The sequence below is a fragment of the Anopheles coustani genome, chromosome X, assembly GCF_943734705.1.
Source record: "Anopheles coustani chromosome X, idAnoCousDA_361_x.2, whole genome shotgun sequence".
In the NCBI taxonomy this organism is placed as follows: Eukaryota; Metazoa; Arthropoda; class Insecta; order Diptera; family Culicidae; genus Anopheles; species Anopheles coustani.
The window spans coordinates 10,939,134-10,958,437 of NC_071290.1; the positions used below are offsets into that span (position 1 = coordinate 10,939,134).

General features: G+C 48.7%; 2 protein-coding genes across 2 annotated transcripts in view; one reads left to right on the forward strand and one right to left on the reverse strand.

Annotated features, from left to right (window-relative positions):
* Positions 1-19,304, reverse strand: part of LOC131269461 (kinesin-associated protein 3) — a 49,810-nt gene that overhangs the window by 12,339 nt on the left and 18,167 nt on the right. The window lies entirely within an intron of this gene.
* LOC131269078 (uncharacterized) lies at positions 14,499-16,559 on the forward strand. Its single transcript, XM_058271394.1, has 2 exons — positions 14,499-14,504; positions 15,510-16,559. The coding sequence occupies exons 1-2, from the start codon at positions 14,499-14,501 to the stop codon at positions 16,557-16,559; spliced, it is 1,056 nt and encodes a 351-aa protein (XP_058127377.1).

Here is a 19,304-nt window from a genome sequence, read left to right on the forward strand (position 1 = left end):
CCAGCTCCAGCACCAGCTCCAGCACCAGTATCAGTACCAGTGCCAGTACCAGTACCAGTTCCAGCACCAGCACCAGCTCCAGCTCCAGTACTACTTTCAGTTCCCGTTCCGGCGCCAGCTCCGGTTCCTCAGCGTCCCGTCGAGGTGCTGCCAGTGCAGAGTCTGCCCGCCTTCGAGCCCGCCGCCTTCCTACCAAGCACACAGCAATCGGCGTCGTCCGCGTCGGCGGATGCAGGCAGCTTCAGCATAGTGCCCTCGATCGGTACCGAGCTGGTGCCCTCGGTTGGCGCTATCAGTGGTGCCAGTGCCAGTTCCAGTGCCAGCGCTCTGGCGAACGCAGGCAGCTTCGAGATCGTACCCTCGCTCGGCTTCCAGTCCGGCTCGTCGACCGACTTCATCGAGATCGTCAAGTCGCAGGAACACTCGTACGATCTGCCACCGGAAACAATACGCATCGACGATGGGGAAGCGGGTGCTGGAGCTGTCAGCTCGGCGGGTGCCAGTGCGACGGCTAGCGTCGTCGAAACGGTCCTGAACACACAGTTTCCGACCGGCGCCGCCAATCCTGTCCCGCTCGCCCTGGAGTTGGATGTTCGTAACAATGCGGTGGAGGTGGAACCAGTTCCAAACACCGGATCTAGCTTCAGTTCCGCAAGTGCTAGCAGTTCTGCCAGCGCCAGCAGTTCGGCCGTCGCTCAAGCCGCAGTTGAATCGGATGTAGGCTTGGCACTGAGGACCGACGAAGATGCCGGCGTGCAAGACGTCCCGGCGGTACAACAGCTTCCGGCGCTAGCAGTAGTCGACGTCACCGAGCAGCCCGTCTACGAAGACGTTACGCTCGATGGCGCAGCGCTGGTGGAAGACGCGGGCCTCAAGGATGCCGCCGTCGTTCCGACCACACTCGGCGTAGTTCCCCAGTTCGCCACCGGGTCCGTCCAAAGCGAACCCGTGGCACGCCCCGCCCTGACCAGCGCGGCCGCCTCCGTCGCCGTTTCGGCCGACGCGGTCAATGAGGAGGGTCTCACGAAGCTTACCAACCAGAACGTCATCCTCACGTCCGTCGATCCGAACGGCGATCCCGACCTCGACCCGATCAACTTCCCCGAGGTCCAGCAGCTGCTGAACGAGCTCGTCAACGGGCGGCAGGAGCAGGAGGAAACGCGACGCAAGAAGCACATCGCGTCCGGCGACGACCTGAGCGTGTACAAATCGGTCGAGATTGATCCGCGGGTCAGCTACAGCAGGGTAGCGCGACAGTAACCGACACCGGAAGCCCTCGAAGATCGAAAATACATCGCATCGAATGCGACGAACAAACCTAGCTTTAGCGTTTATGTTAAGACAAGTTGAACAGATGGACGACACTAAATAAAACGATCATTTAACGCACAAGAAACACGTCTTTGTTGTATTACAAATTACTTTGTTATATTGCGTTATCGGTTATCGAACAAACCGTTTTAAAAATCGATCTAAACCAATATTTTAAATAAAAATTCACCCAATTGCCTACATTCAGGCGCCTTTATTTTGGCTTTGTCGAACCAGCCGAAAATACCGTTACTTTAATTTTAAATGAATGGAAATTATCCTACAAAACCAACACATTTATTGTAATGAACTGGGGCGATATATAAGCAGATCTCACTCGGAAAGTCTCAAGCGGACGTGAAACCGTGTGAAACAGTGGACTCATATCTACATTTTCGTGAATGTTAATCACCAATGAAATTGACATTCGCGTCCTGGATATGGTTTTGTCACATCTGCTGACGACGACGCATTTCGGGGATCTCTTCTGGTTTTGCGTGCACTAAAAACAGTTGCGGTTGACATGGTGCGACGATCGATACAGATGTCCATATTGATTCCCACAGCCATAATTTGTGCGAGCGGGTTAAGAAAGGGGGGAGGGGTTTTGGCGGAAAAGCTTAAAGGTCATTCGCAGAGAAGCGAAAAAGTTCATCCTGGGCCTGCCGGGGAGCGATGAAATGGGGCTTGCACCTTACGTCATAGCCTTTGGCTAGGGTGTTTGGTCTTCGAACCGAGGCTGCTTCATAAACGCCCATAACCGCCCGTCGATGGACGAATGATGCTGGGATCGGTGCTTCTCCCTCCCTCTTTGTCTCGTTCGCAAACATACACTCTCGCATGTAGGGAAGGTTACGTTACTGTTCCTCATTTTCGAACAAGAGTGTCAATCAATCCACTGGAGAAGACTCACTTAAACTCGAACAGAAGTACGTCACCGACGCCGACGGTTTGCGGATTTAATGAGCCAGCCCCGTGTTGTGCAGTAAACTCCGCTTTATACGACGTAGAAGCATTTTCAAAGCGTATGCTTATGCTTATCGGCAACTGGTACAGCGGTAGAGAAGTTAACCGAAGGGTTCCACTCAAATACACTTTGCTTAAGGTGTGATAAATGAAACATCCGAGGAGAAGAAAAGTAGCGAATACGAAAATTCCTACCATTGCCCCCAGACGCCACTCTGTCTGCGGACACATCGGTGGTGGCGGGAAAGTGAAAGTGAACGCGCAAACAAACGCAGTGCAGTGCGGCCGCCACGTGCGTTCCCGCGTGCGCAAGATCATGGTTTCGAGCCTAACCTGCCCTGCTTGCTCGATCACGGCCACCGGGACCTTGAACAGGGTCCGCGCAATTGCTCGCCTGAACTCGCGTCACCCACTGTCACGTCATCCACCTTCCGGGTGGAGGGAGGGAATGATAAACTCCAGCATAAATATGCGTCAATAGAATCGACAAATAATGCAAACAGGAAACCTGGTCTCTTTAGTGAAAGAAATAAAAGTACAATTTACACATTTATGGTATATTTGAAACAGGCAAATCGACAAATTGCTCTTTAGTAAAAGAAATAAAGTTATAATCTACACATTTGAAACATCATATGAAACAAACAAATTGATAAATTGTGCAAACAGAAAAGCAGTTCCTTTTAACCCAAGAAATAAAAATAAGATATACAAAGAAAAGTGCAACCAACAATTTTGTATAAAACTTAAAACAGGACAATCGACAAATAATGCAAACGTAAAAGCTGGTCTCTTTATCAAAAGAAATAAAAGTACAATATATACATTTATGGTATATTTGAAACAAGAAAAATTGACAAATAATACATACGCTCCCTTTAATCCAAGAAATAAACGAAAAATATAAAAGAGCAACTAACAGTTGTCTGGAAAATTTAAAACAGTGCAATATAAAAGCACAGTAACAGTACAACAGGCAAGGTGCTCTTTTTAAAACAAGAAACGAAAATACAATATACAAATGAAAAGTACAATACAAAAACTTATGGTAAATGTGAAAAATATCAATCGACATATAATGCAAACAGGAAGGCTGTTATTTGTAACACAAGAAAATCAGGCAGAGCGACCTTATTTCTTCAAGAAAATGTATAGTACACAACTTTCTGGTTTATTTAAACCAGACGAAATGACAAATTATGCGAACAGACAAGCTGCTCTTTTTAATACAAGAAATGAAAGTACCATATACAATTTTCTGGTATATTTGAAACATTTATCGACAATTTACAAATACTGCTGCTCTTTTTAACACAAACCAAAATGAGGCGAAACAAACATATTTATTAATAAAAAGTGTAATATATAAGTTTCTGGTTTATTTAAAAACGGGTCAAATGTAAAAACAATCCCCTTCTGTTAATTGTGGTGTACAGGCAAAACTATGTGAAAATCATGGCTTAAATCAAGTTATGACATAATTTACTAAATATTTACCTTACCTTCCGCAAAGGGGGGGACTGTTTGCACACGTCAAGTAGCGTGAGAGGTTCATCAACGCCATTTATCGTGTTCTGTCAAGGTCTGACGGATGACTTCCCAGCGGGGCAGAAGAAAGTGGACACTCACGCGAATCATCGGCGAGACCAATTAATCCGATTTAATTTGCCGGGATTTGATGGTTTCGGAAAGAGGGAAAAACTCATCGCCACCACCCTCCCTGCCCCGTTGGTTCGGTCCGCCCACTCGACGGCCGGAATCGATCACGCCACGCTTCTGTCGCCAGGGTTCACCAGCTTGAAGCGGGATCTTGCGCAAGCCCATGGGATCGAACGCTGTTCACACGGGCTGTGGCCTCTTCCTCTCCGTTTCGGGGAGCGGCAGCCTCAGAAATCGATGTCTGATGGGTAACGCTGAAGATTTCTGCCGAGAAAGCGTCGATAAAACACCTCTCCTCTCTCACCCCAGAACCCCTCCGCCTGTCCCTTAGGTTATTACCATCGTTTGGGGGTTATTTCCACCCCGAAAACGTTTTGTGTTTTGTTTCTCCTCACTTAAGCTTCCTTCATCGGTTCGAGGCCCCTCTCCCTCCCCGTACTCTTCGGATGCGCCTATTGCATAACAGTGCGCGGGTTTCCATCGAGAGCCTGGGCTAGGAATGCTGCGCTGTTTCTTTCCCTCCAAAATTGATTTTCCCTTTTCTCATCCTTTTCTCCCAGCCACCTAATCGAAACACACATTGTGGGTTATTAGGTATTGCTGCTTGAGTTACAACGAGAAGAGAGTTAAAAACACGATGGAAATTGCTCTTTAGCGTACGTTTATCTACTATACCACTGACCTACAACGCGTGCGTACCCATTTAAAGGGAAATTGTACATGCAATTACACTATTCGATCGCAGGTGAACACTTTTAAAGATACCGAGATTGCACAATGAAACTGACATAACACTGTTGCCGATAGAGATAGGTAAACAACGATTGCTTTCAGCATTCCGCAAGCTACCGGGCGTTTGCCAAGCATGCAAAATCGACAATCGACAAACAAGGTAGACAATTGCAAACAGTTCGAAGGATTGTTAGAATCCGGAACTGGCTGGACGCTGGACGAGTGGCTTGTAATAGTAAATCAATATTGGTTCACGCAACATACGCTGAGCAAATGGCTAGAATTCATGGGAACGGCAGATCTCACGGATGGCTCGGTAGCGAGGCATATCCGTCCGTCGGCAGGGAAGCATTTTTGATACGTTTGACATTTGAACGAGCACGGATAGACACGGGGACTCCCAGACGCAAATGCTCATTGAATCTGGTGTAGTGAAGGTATGATCTAACGGAGAAACCAACATTGGCCGCTGTTGACACGAGCGTACGATCAACGCCGTCGTCTGACAAATAGAGATCCGCGGTAAGCGTGCCGCTGTAAGAGGCCTTACTTCCTTGCACTCAGCCGTGGAAAGAGAAAACACATTCTAGGCGTCTAGAGGGGCCTCCCCAAGGCTACCGAAGTGGGTGCGTGCGCCGTGTGTGTTGCCCAACCGAAGTTGACGCTGGGGTTTATCTACAGTGCGACCCCCATCGTCGCCGTGGACACCGTTTGACATCAGGCGACGGCACCGGCGGAGGTTGAAGGTTACTGGAAAAGGTGGATCCGATAGTCGGTGGTCGAACGGATTGGGCAAGACCCGATGCCACCAGGTTGATAATTGGTCAATTGGCTGGTGAGGGTGAAGATGCAGGACTGGGCGCGGGGCGGTCCGAGTTTGCTTTTCACTTGTCGCGGGGGAGACGGGGCGCGACCACACTTCACATTCGCAAACAGAGAAAGAGCTGAGCTACGAGTGTACAGCGATCATACTACTGGTTATCCTCTGGGAGATAGGAAGATCAGACTTCAAGACTAGACCCAAAGCAACCTCAAGGGTAGCTCCAAGGTGCTCCACCTGCTTTCCATCGGTTGCGTGGTAGCTTAGAGATTGGATCAGAAACCTCATCAAATCCAAGGGGAGACTTCCCCCTGCTGTAAAGTAATACCTTTAGAGCTCCCTCCAAACTAGTCATCACTTTCGTAAATAGAGATATAAATATAAATAACCTAGCAAGAACTAGGAGATAGGAGAATCAGACTTTAGGACTTCACAAAAAAAAACTCCAACAGAAGCTCAAAGTATTGTCCAAGGAGTCCAGATACTTTCCATTGGATGCGTGGTAGCTCTCGTATCGGATTAGAAACCTCATTAAAACCAAGTGGGGGATTTCCACCTGATGTAAAGAAATAACTTTAGGGCTCGCCATAGTCCAATCTTTACATACCCACGCTGAAAAAGAGCTGGGCTACAAGAACACAGCGACCATACTACTGGTTAACCTCTGGCAGATAAGAAGATCAGACTTCAAGACTACAGCTAAAATAATCTCAAGAGTACCTCCAAGATTCATTGTATGCGTTTTACCTCCAGCATCGGATTAGAAACCTCATCAAATCCAAGGGGGACTTTCCACCTGATGTAAGGTAATAACTTTAGGGCTCGCTTCAAAGGCGCTCGTTAATGTAGGTCAATTAGTTGTGAACCGTGTCTTCTTCCGTTACTGGTTACGTCCGTGGGAACGGGTTGTGACATCAAGGGTCATGTCACGGCACTGGACACCATTGGGGTGGCATTGTCCGGCAAGTGACACGATTTATCAATCTTTGCGTAACGACCGCGTAAGCGTGCGAGATGGCAATCCACGCATGGGATCTACATACAAAAAAAACACTCGGCACTCGCCAACCCACGGGTATATGCCCGCTGATCCCATTTATCGGTATGCGGGGTGGGAGATCTCTGGTACCATCTTCCCTTCTCCTTCTCCTTGCTTTTCCCACTCCCTCCCTCTGGTGACGAATGCCAATTTATGCAAAGTGCAAGAGGTGCAATGTCTCCTTCGTCGAGATGCTGCTATTCGTCAACAATCGGTCTACAAACCCTCAAACAAAATGCGAAATCGTGACAACAAGCAAACAGTTTGAGACGGAGGGAAGCGTCACGCGTAGGTGTTACTTTACGCATCGGACTGGGAGGATGGCGGAACACTGATATAGCAGATGGAGTGTAGACTGATAGGAAAACACCTGCCGCAGTGACCATCAGTGTGAAACAAAAAGTTCGAAACAAGCTGGAGCAGCCCAGCTAGGAGCTTTTTGTGTGTTTCCAAAACGCAAACGATTTTGCAGTGACGTAACGCCCGTAAGGCATAACCCGGGTGTTCGATAGTCCGAAATGTCACGCCGATGATCGGGTGATCGGGATGAATATTTACCGGTCCATCTTATCCTGCGTGAGAGAAACACTTGTGGAATGGGAAACATGGTGGACAGGAATCCGACACCAACGTACCGAAAGGCAGCACCGGGGTTTTTGGGGTGAGCGCGTGTAATCGCAATCAGCGGAATATGTTTCAAGTGCATCCCGACGCACAGCACGGCACAGTTTGTCATCTTGCGACCACCTCCTCGTCCGCGTCCTCGGCGCAAGCCGTGTCAAGCCGTTGCATAATCGAGACGCACCACGAATTCAATCTTTCCATCTTCCTTGTTTTCAAATGTATTGTTATGCATGATACGGGTTTGGAAATGGTTTTTTTGTTTTGTGGGGATGCTTCGCTTCCTCAGGTCGCCTTCGATCGGCTCCCAGCCGACCGAGATGGGTGCCGATAGTGGCGGATGTTCGATGGAGTCTGTTTTCATCATCTTCATCATCACCATCATCATCATCACTCGTTCCCCGCGATGGGTTGTGGTTAAGCTAGATACTCACCGTTGCGGCTTTGGCAAATGAAGTGTTGAAGACATGATTGTATCCTTAATGGAGAATGCTGTATGATGATCCAGATGCAAGAAGGGTTTGCAGAATTTCAAAACGATCGGAAGTAAAAGTTGGTACCGGGAGAGTCCGTCCCTATCGGGAAACGGCATTCCACATCACGCGACACAAGTGATGAGCTGCACCTGCAACGTTGTCACTAAAGAGTCGAGGAAATCGCCGCAAATACCTGCCACAAAAGGGCGCTGATTATCTACAAACGACCGCTTCGGTGGCGCATCAGCCTCAGTGCTAGCCATTGTTGCCACGAGCCGGGAAGTGGAAGCACAGCCCGCAGTCGGCTAGGAGTCTCATCAATACCGGCGAAATGCCACCGGTTACCTGAGCACTCACCTCACCTCAGATTAAACAGCGCAACCGCTGCAACGGTCATCGAAGGACCGGGCGGCACGGATCTGAGGACGACTCCCAACAACATGTCGAGCCTTCCGGGCACGTCTCGGCACGTTCCGGTGCCGGGTGAGGTTGGATGGCTGGTGGCCTATAAATCAGTGCCGTTGCGTCACAGTCGAACTTCGCACCCGTTGCTTCACCATCTATATGTATACATATATATCGGGCTCTGGCCATCTCCCCACAGTTTCTCCACTCGACATCCTTGTTCCCCTTTCCCTCTCTTCTCTCTCCGTTTACGACACTCGAAATTTCCAACCCACCACGGGTCAACAATGGACATAGGAGACGCTGACCGCCGACCTCGCCGGCCCGATTGAACACGCAAAATCTTATCGTGATCGCGCCTTCGCGAGGTCGCCCTGTTACGACGCTCGCAAGGGCCCTTGGGCATGCCTCGGGACAGCAAGCCGTGTAGACACGCCTTCACACGCATGTTCGCACACTCGGTGGTCTGGACACGACTACTAGATTGCGGCTAGGTTCGATTGTCGCGCCTCCGCTTTCTTATCTTCTATGGCAGCTTCCAAATATAGTCCCCGGCCTGGGATGCGCCTGCCGCCCTATGTTGTGGTATTTACAGCTTACGAACCCACTGTCGATAAGGCGAACAGGCAAAAAGTCGCCAAAAATTTGCATTGAAAACTCGAAATGACTTAATGAGTGAAGAAGTCTTATCTGTTATTCAAATCGTCGATGACATCTATATCTACCACTCCGCACTGAGCACCAAACACTCTGGATCGAATTTCACCAAAAACCCTGATGTGGGGCAGTCTTATGTTTTCATTTATGTATAATCAAACTGCTGATAACAAGAAGTACCGCATAGTTCTTATGAGTGTAAAGTACCCATTAAAAGCCGCCAATCCCTTAATATCTGTCCAAGAAAAAGGGTGCTCCACCGGAGAGCTCTAGGCGCGGTGAGAGTTCGCTCGGGGTTACGCAATACTTTGGGAAAGAGAAATTTTATTCAAATCAGCTCCTCATTAGCCTTGGGCTGCGGGGAACACGGCAGGCGGTAACCTACTTACGGTGCGCCGAAGTGGTATGTTCCTGCGCGTGCCAATCGCCCTTCCCGATCGTGTCCGCAACAGGGGCAGGGCAGCGGAGCTGTAAACACACACACACACACCGCACGGCCTTGGCGTAATGCGTGAAGATTCGCCCCGAGGATGCGCTTTATCGTCAAAATCAACTCGTTCCGGACAACAGGCAACTCCCGACTGGTTCGCTGCACGGCGTCTTGAAACAAAAACCAGCTCCACGAGGGAGCTCCGTACTGGCATATGCCATGCGACGCGTTACCAGCATTGTTTGCAGCTTCCCCAGCCAGTCCGGAGTCCGGACCCAGCCCGCTAGGCGGCGTGGAAGTGTGTATGATATAATAGATGCTATTAAAATAATTTGTGTTAACGTCACACTCGTCGCACTGCACAAACAAATCGGCACCAATGCGTGCTGCGCCTCTGCCGCCGGTGCTGGTGGTGGCGTTTGCCACACTTGTGTGTGCATTAGCCAGGCGATTGCCATCGGTGTGCACTCAGGATCACAACATGCGCCGCCTCAGTCTTTCGAACGCCTCGAACGTCAGAGATTCTCAACTGGGCCGCCAACGAATCAATATCCGAGGATGACGGCAACCTGTAGGTACCGTAGGAGAAATTGCTTGAAATTAGGCAGCTCAATCTCAACATCACCACATGCTTCAGCGATGCTGCGAATCACTGGCCCGCACACTGGGATCAATCTGTAGCCATGGTTAACCCAGAAACATCTCAATTTGAAGATTCCACAAACATCGCCGCAATTAGATTCCATTAATTTATGTAACAATTTCTACGAAAGTTGTCCAAACGCGAGCTGGCGTCACGGTTCGTGTTGCCGAAGCGTCTGTACCTAACGTTATGTCCCATAAAAAAATGCAAAAGTTTTCAATGCGTATTTTTGGGTAGCTTTAAACACTATTTTTGCTATTATAATTTGTGTGTGTGCAATCATCGGACAGAATACTCTGAGACGATGTAATCAAAACCTTGGTTCTCGAGTAAGAAAGTTGAGTAAAATGTACGCCAAGGAGATTCTGCTAAGTTTGGTATACGCTCAAAAGCTTGTAAAATAAATTGTAACGTAAAATCACATCAGATCGATCCAGAAATTGGCTAAGGAAGCAGATATTTAAAAGTCTACCAAGCATCGGTTCGTCAAACATGCCTTGAAATGGTCGTCCAGAGCAAGAGTAAAGTATTACATTTTAACAGACCGAATCAAATAGCTACGCCAGAAGCTCTTGAAACGATTGGTACCAACATTTAAATAGAGAAATACCAGCATAGTCTGAGAAAAGGTTCACCAAAGATGCCACACCTAACACGAACGAGGTTAATTTCGTTGAAGAAGATTGAGGATGTTCCAATGAAAGTGAAACTCAACTTTAAATTGTGGGCGATTACATTTTCCCTGAATCCTTTGGATTACTCGCATATGTTCAGGTTAAAGCCTGTGAACGTTCTCCCATCGTTGGCTCCCTGAAAGCTTCAATTGCCAAGACATAGAACTCGACGACTAACTCATACATTGAGAAGGAGAAGGTGATGGAGAAAAATGGTGGACATATTGAATACTCATCAAAGGCTTACGAAACTATTCCCTAAATCTTATTTGAAGCTAAGGTATTGATTTTCGCATTTGGTTTATGGGATATACTGTAAAGCGTAAGGTGCTGATGCTTTTAATCCGTCATCGTCTAAGTACTAATCATGTCTGGTTTCGGCACGCGGTGACAACTGTTCAGCCCTCGCGCCTGATGACTTCCGAAGCTCTAAGGTCGCAGGCATTGGGCAGGTTGACCATGGACCGTGAACAGCAGTGCAAACACGCACTCGCTCCTTCAACCATGCGTCATACACACGCATCGTTCCAATCAACCGTACCAGAACGACCGGCGTTCGATAAATAGCGAAAGTTATTAGGCGGTTCACGGTCTTTCCTCCAGCAGTACCTCGAAAGGATCGGCCTACGGGGCGCCTAAGCCTAGCCCACGTCCCAAACGCTCCACGCCATCCAGCGCATCTTTGGCAAACATTTACCCTCTCGAGTGGATGACGGAGGGAAATGCACTCCCTCACTTACCGACTTACGGCCGGCGGGCTAGTTTTTCTTCCCCGATTATGACATTTTCCATTCACTACTTGCGGCGCTCCGTGAACTCCAAGGCTTCGGCGTGTGCTGTTGCAACGTGTCGACAAACATTCGGCTGGACGTGTCATCCGCGCACAACATGGCTAACCTTTGAAGGGGTTGAAAATTGTATCGAAAAACATCCTCCTCCGCCGCCCATCCTCGGCTACAGCTGCACCTTGCGTGTGCGCGCCGCGGTGACCTCTAAAAACCCGCCGCCTCAAAGGTAATCAATGCAATCCGACGAGTTTTCCATTTGGACCACATTTCTCCCCGCGTTGGACCTCGTCCTTCGAAGGTAGGAGCGCTTTCGGAGCCTAACCAGTATCGCCGCTTCATTGCGCTTCCCGGGCCGGGCCCGAAACCTTTCGGTGACCTCGCGAAAGCGACCACTCCAGCCTCCAGTCTCGAGCACGTGCCGGCGGCTGTTCGCTGCCTGGCCGGGGTATCTTCTCCGGCACAAATGATAAAATAAAACCACATTAGCATAATCATGCATCAGGCGCGCAACAGGTTACGCGGTTTTTAGAAAATTGGAAATCGACCAAGAGAGACGGTGAAGCGTTACGAGTAAATCATTTCGATTTCTGATGCGGCATTAGGCGTCTTTGGCCGTGGCCGCATAGAGAGAGAGAAAGAGAGAGAGAGAGAGAGAGAGAGAGAGAAAACCAACACGCGCGGAAGCTGCTATAATTATAATTCCTAACTTAAATATTCCTCATCAGCAATTTGCTTATTAAGAGCGTTATGAAAATCCGCCACCTTGCTAAGGGCTATGTCTCAATACTGCGGGGTCTACTTTACGCGCTACCGCTTCAGCTCAGTTCAGATCCGGACAGGTCGATAAATCTTTCCCATTAGGATGCCGGATGCCGCTCCCAGTGTGGAAAGTGTTCGCAGATGCAGAACGCTGGCATTGCGACAATTGATCCATACTAATTCCTCGCGTCGACGGCGCCAAAGTGAGTCGTCATGGGCCGCGATGGCTCTCCAGCACAAAGGTGCTCGTTTATATTCTCCGCCCGACCCAAGGAAGTCAAAATGTCACCACTACCTGGTCGGTGACTGTGGAATGTTTTTATTAACACGCTATTAAAACGCCATTGCGTCATGGTCGTGCATTTTTATATTTCTCTATGATTTCTCCCGCAAAGGTCCATCATTGTCTGTACGCCGACACCTGACACCTTAGTTAGTTCGAGCGCCTAATAACTTGGGACCCCTTTCGACACCAATGAGCGTTTTTCAAAAACTGTCCGTTAAACCAATCGGAGGGTTTACCGAAAAATAAAAAGGACATAAATCTGACACAAGGTTTTTTGATGATATCTCGTGCCGTTGGATTTGGTGACAGGGTGATGCCTTCACCCGCAATCCTTTGCCTAACAGCTCAAAACTTAAAACTTAACATTTATGATGCGGTGTTTGCTTTTTTGCGATCTCAGCTTCTGCTCGACGACGGCATCGATGCCGGGGGATTATGGTGACCGGTACAACACCTGCACCAAGATCGTCGCGGATTCTAACCAAAGGCGTATAAAACCTATAATAAGAAAACCAGGCGATTCCCACCAAACTTGGGAATATGTTGCCAGTTGCCTTTCGTCTTCGATTTGACAAAAGCTTATGTGGCTCCGGTTGTAGCTGTGTAATAAAGTTGCCAAACGGCGGGAGCCCGAGACCGGTCAAGAAAACAGGGAAGCCGGCTGGAAGGCCATCGGGTTAATGCGAAAGCGAGAAACCCAATGGATGGCTCTGTTACACATTTGGAGCTCGCTAACGAACCAGTTCGCATAAAATTTAGCAAAATTGTGTATCTCCCTGCGTGAAGATGTCGGTATATTCGATAACCCGATCAGCTTGGCTTGTAAACCATCCGACAGCAGCCTCCCAGCGTCGCTGTTAAGTAACCGCGTGGTGCCGCACTGAGCGCTGACCTGCTTCTTGTAGGAAGGATACAGATGTGATGATGAGCAGCCAATGGTTGACGGCTTCGTCCAGCGCGTGTTCCAGGGATGCTGGCAGGCTTCACTCCAACTCCAATGAGGCGAAATAAGGACGACTCGCTGTCGTGAATCTCTCACCGATCGAAGGCAACTCCGATCGCACAGAAATATCAACATATTTTCCAAAACCACCGAGAGACCGAGCGCAAGCAAGGGGAGCATGTTGAAATCTCCATCTGCCACACCGCCTCCTTTCCGCATCCGTTGTCACCCGGCATAGGGACCCCACCCCAGCGCCTGGTTTAGGGTAGAGACTCGAGGATGCGTTCCATATGTTTGAGGTCTCCACTGGAACTCGGAAATTTGAATGCTTATGGGTATTCGCTAAGGGAGACGTCGATCGTCCCCAGCCGTACGCTTCCATCGATGCACCTTTTTATCTTCTTCCTCTTCATCGGCAGCCGAATGGGCGTTGTTGACCGACGCGTCCAGGGGCGCGGGTCCAACGAATGGAAGGAGAGGGGCACGTGTTTCATAATACCATAAATATTGGCCGCGGCGGACGTCACTGGGCTCGGGCTTGAAGGCTAGTCGATCACCTGTTAGGGGAGAAGGAGAAGGACGGGACGGGAACGCAGATAAACTTCAAACCGAAAAATGCAACAATGAAAACTATGTTGAATAATCAAAAAACAATTTCTCCCTCTCTCTCTCTTTCTCGCTCCCTCACTTCCAAACGCCACCTGTTCGGGGTCTGAGAACCTACGAAGAGAGTACCAGAATGAACTATTTAACACTAAGGTTGGTGACATCTTATTCCGTGCAAACAACTTCCGTACGTACCCTTCACTTACCGCTGACTAACAATGCGTTTGCGAGAGCCGATCCGCCGATCGATTCGTTGCAGCGTCGCTTCAAACAACAAAGCACACGACCTGGACAGCCCGGTTCACAGACGGTGCGGATGATGATGGTGATGATGAGCGCGCGCATGACAGCATCCCCACGTCCATCAAATCCGGACCTGCTCGGGGTAGGAAGGTAGGAAGCGTGCCGAACCGAAGCTGAGATCGCACCGAAGCGGCCGGCCCCGGCGTAGAAGGGGCAGCAGGAAGCCGAGGGAGGGCGTTACACAATGGTGCGCCGACTACCGACAGCTCGCGCGTTCGGCAGATGAAGATGCTGTGGCGGGCAAACGCGAGCCCGAAACCGGCCGCCCGAAAGAAGCGGGAGAGCCCAACCGACGGCGTAGGGTATAAAATCGGACGCATCTGCGTTACCAGTTATCAGTGTGGCAGTGTCTCGTGGATCTGATACAGCACGCAGCCAACATGAAGGTTAGTGTCCAAAAAGCGAGTTGTCCCCCAATTTTTTGGGGAGATCGAAAACGAAACGAACTGTCCGGCACACGAGGTGCCAGGATCTAGTGCCTACCGATTCAGGAACAAATAGTGCCTCAAACCATAGTGCAAATGCTAAAGTGTGAACAACAGCGTCCAGAAGAACAGCTCAGAGTGGCAAACTTTGTGATACGTGATTTGCGAGAACAGAATGAACAGTATCTGTACACCAGGAGCATCCTACGGGAGAATCCGTTGCACGGAAGTGCTACACTGTGTCGCCCGCTTTGTTTTAGAACGAACTCATACAACCACAGGCTGCACAACCGTCATCATCATCATCATCATCAGCGATCAAAATCATCGGGTCAACATTCAAGCCATTGTTTTAACGCTCGGGAACAGCTTCTGTTGCTGAGGTGCAACCGACTACGACCGACAGGATTAACGATCCTTGTCAGCGTTGGTCTAGCATACCTTTTGGTAGTTCACTGGAGCCCCTATCTGGAATATCGTGATCGTTTAGCACAGATGTGTCAACAAACTTACCAGTGTGCTACCGATTCTCTAGCCAAAGGGAGCAAGTGCTGTTTTTATCCCTCAGAAAATGTGAAACGTGACAGCTGCACATTAGCAGATCGGTCATAGTTGGAGACCCTGAAAAGATTGATTGGATGATTAGATTTACACCGGCCAAGCGGTATGATTTGAGTTCATAACAGAATTTTCGAGATTCTGTAACGAGAGTACTCCAGACAAATTAGTGCGTGTCAATGAGAGCTTAGGTTTGGCAGGTTTTAGCTCCTCGAGAGTTGGAGGATATAATGATTAATATAGGGCACTAGTGCCTTACAAGGAATTTTGAGATCCGGACATCGATAGAATGATTCAGAACTGGTTAAGGCACCCCAAGAATAGCTTTTCGATCTGTGGTACTGTATATCAAGCTGCATGCGACTAACCAGTACGTTCTGTGCCTTCTGCTTACCTCTCTTCTCCCAGGTCCTTTTAGTACTGTGTGCACTCACGGTGTGCGCATCAGCCACTTTCGACCAACTGTTTAAAGGAAAGAAGGACTTCGACCTCAGCGGACTCTTCGAGGGTCTGTTTGACAAGGGAGGTCACTCAAAGGGAGGACCTCCGCCTTCTTCCTACCACCCGCCGCCTCGTCCCGTCTACGGACCTCCACCAGTGCACCACGCACCCCCACCACCGCCGGTGTACGGTCCGCCTGCTCCAGTGTACGGACCTCCACCAGTGCATCACGCTCCGCCACCTCCACCCCCGCCTCCGCCAGTGTACGGACCGCCTGCTCCGGTTTACGGACCTCCGCCAGCACACCACGGACCTCCGCCGCCGCCACCTCCGCCACCACGTCCCGTCTACGGACCTCCGCCAGCACATCACGGACCTCCGCCTCCGCCACCTCCGCCACCACGTCCAGTCTACGGACCTCCGCCAGCACATCACGGACCTCCGCCACCACCTCCACCACCACCTCGCCCGGTCTACGGACCTCCGCCAGTACATCACCACGCCCCTCCTCCACCACCACCACCACCACCACGCCCGGTCTACGGACCTCCGCCAGTACATCACCACGCCCCTCCACCACCAGTATACGGACCGCCTCCGGTACACCACGCACCTCCCCCACCACCGCCACCACCACCACGTCCCGTCTACGGACCTCCGCCAGTGCATCACCACGCCCCTCCACCACCCCCACCACCACCACCACGCCCCGTCTACGGACCTCCGGCTCCTGTGTACAACCCACCTCCGCCACCGCCAGCACCTGTGTACAGCGCTCCTGTATATAGCGCTCCTCCTGCACCTCTACCACCGCCACCGCCGCCACCACCGCCGCCGCAGCCACAGCCGGTGTATCAGCCTCCGCAAACGTTCTACAGTGCGCCGGAGCCCATCCAGCTGCTGCCGCTCGAGCACAAGCCGGTCAGCTTCTCCGGCGTCAGTTCGGCCTCGGTCGCGTCCGGTTCCGTCACCGGCGAGGGCTACCACTACGGTGTCGGGCACGGCTCCGGCCACTAGCGGCCGCCACCAGGCACTTCCCCACTTCCTCTACCCCACCTCCCGCACCGTCCCTCCAACCAGCCAGCAAGCAGATCCGCTGATGGATTGTGTTATACCAAAAGAGTTTTTGTTTATGTTCGTTAAAAAGATTCGCCTACCCGTACTCGTCATCGTATCGATCGCACCTTAAGCAGCAAACCGTCAACGGAGGGCCAAAAAAAAAACAACAACCCGTGCCACGTGTCGCACCGATTGCGACCCGCCAGCAAACCGCCCAGCACCCCCCTTCGCTTTCTAGTTCAGAAAACTTCAATCTCTCCTCACTTCCTCCGTTAAAAAAAACGCTGCAACGCGCTTGGTAGGACCAGCGGCTCCGACAACGGGTAGCCAAGATGTCTGTGAAGCAAATTGCTTTGTAGTGAAGCACACCGAGCGCGCACGGTTCCGTACGGGATGCGCGGTTCAACAGTTTTGCTCAAACGTGCCGTCAATTGCCATATGCCATATCTTGTTCGCAGACGACAAGTTACATTTACGGAACGACGAAATCATTTCTAATAAAATGACGTATTGTATCAATTATCGTGTGCCTTATTTTTTAATTGTCTTCCAATCGCCTATCATCCCGAGGAAATACGAACAACAGTTTGTTTTGCGCTCTTCTTGTCGTCAAGGGAATTTCGAAGGAAGTTCGAACGATTGCACCTGAATGTATGCAAACAGTAAGCCACTTTCAAACCAACACGCCGTTGAAAATATTTAAACGCATAATCTAAAACCGTTTTTTCTGCTTATATAACATCCCCTTTGTACATCAACAACCTAGTTTTCGATTTGTTTAGCATAAAAGGAGTGTTATGTGATAACTTTTTAAGTTACTAAAAAAACATTGAGCTTGTTGTGCAATCTTCTTAATAATAAAAGCAAAGATTAGCTCTGTTATTCGCACAATAAATACTTTCGTGTTGTTGTACTCATTATTATTTTAATCAAATAATCTACTTTAATTCCATAGTGTTTCCGATTCTCTCTTTTTAATTTCTTGTCGATTTGGGACTTCCAATTGTTCGCAACACTTTTAAGCTCCGTCAGCGCTAGAAAAGCGATAGTTTTCAATTTACAACTTAAAATATTCTTTGAAAAGAGCTTTGTTCGGAAAGATCAACTTCAACTAGTGTTGTGCTTAATGAATCTTTCGATGAGATTCATTCATATGAATCTTCTGCAATGAGTGATTCGATTCACGAACCGAATCTTGAATGAAAAAATCTCCACGATTCATGAACCTTCACGATTCTCCTCGATTCTTCGGAGAGGTGTGGATTATGCGACCAAAAAAAAACAAAAAAGGGCCCTCAAGCCAGTTTTGGCTGATGTCTTTTCCTCACTTGGTGTGTCTTGAGGATTTTCTGATTCATGAATCTTAATCAGATTTTAGACAACTTTAGTGCTCTCTGATTTTCTTCCTTCTAGCTCTAGCAAAGCCGGGTTTCATTAATCTTGGAGATTCGTTAATCTGAATCTGATTCGCACAACAACTTCGTACAAATAACTTCAACGGATGGGGTTGGACTTTCAAAAGAAGTGTAAACAAATAGCAGTAGAACTAATTCCCCTGTACAACATCATTTTTACTTTTCGAAACGATTTTAATGGTTGTGTTAAATTGTGCACAACGAAACACGGTATATTTTGTCCTTATAACATGGACGATAAAATATAAGAAAGTTGAATGCAACCATTCAGGGTGTTTTTTGTATATTACATAACCGAATGTTATTCCAAAGGGATGAAACGTAATAACTTTCTAGTTCATGGTACCACTATAATATGTAAAAAATGGCGCTGATTTCGTAAAGTCCACTACAACAATTGTATGATCAAGGATCTTTAAGTTTATTCTAAAATGGATTAAAAAAACCTCATAAGTGAAATTTTCATATATTTGAAAACTCTAGTAAAAGTAGAAAACTGCCCACAAATTATTACTACATACCAAAAGTATGCAATATAGTAGTAATAAACATATCTACGTGACATAAACCATGTCATGCAAATTGCATACCTTTAGGCGCCCGGAGTCGATTGGGGTGGGTCACTTATGTGGAAATTCAAATTGTTTCAAATCATCACGCGTTAAAATTATTCGAAAATATAAACGAAACATTATAAAACCCTTGAAACTGAAAGATTATTTAAAATTGAGTCCGCCATCTTTTCGTTTCGCGTCTATCGCAAAAAGTATAGGATAGTTGTAGTGGGCGTTTCCAGATGGAAATATAACGATGCAGTTGGCTCCGACCGTCAATCGGACATAGAGTATCCGAGCGCTCATCGTTTGAAAATAGTCTTCCGGCATATTAACCTTCCACTAACGTAACAAACAAACCGACATTTCATTTCCGTGCCTTTCCTTCTTTCACGCCATTTGCAATGACGTTTGTCTTGGTCGATATAATAATTACAACATGCTCGTAATGGACAACAGTATCCTCGTTGCGTTACGAGTTTTGTACGGCTCATCCCTAAAAATATGGCATGCGTACGTGTGGCAAGTGCTCGAGCGTCCAGGTACTGTTGATGTCCAACTCCCACGAGTCGTAGCGTTTACATCTGACGCGAAACAATTTAAAACAAGTCCAGATCGCACGTTAAAATTTGTTTTGCTTTTGTTAGGTTTGGATGGAAACCACATTTGAGAACAAGACATCAACCGTCGGAGATTTGTAGCGCCAAGGACATCGTTATGCTTATTATGCGGAC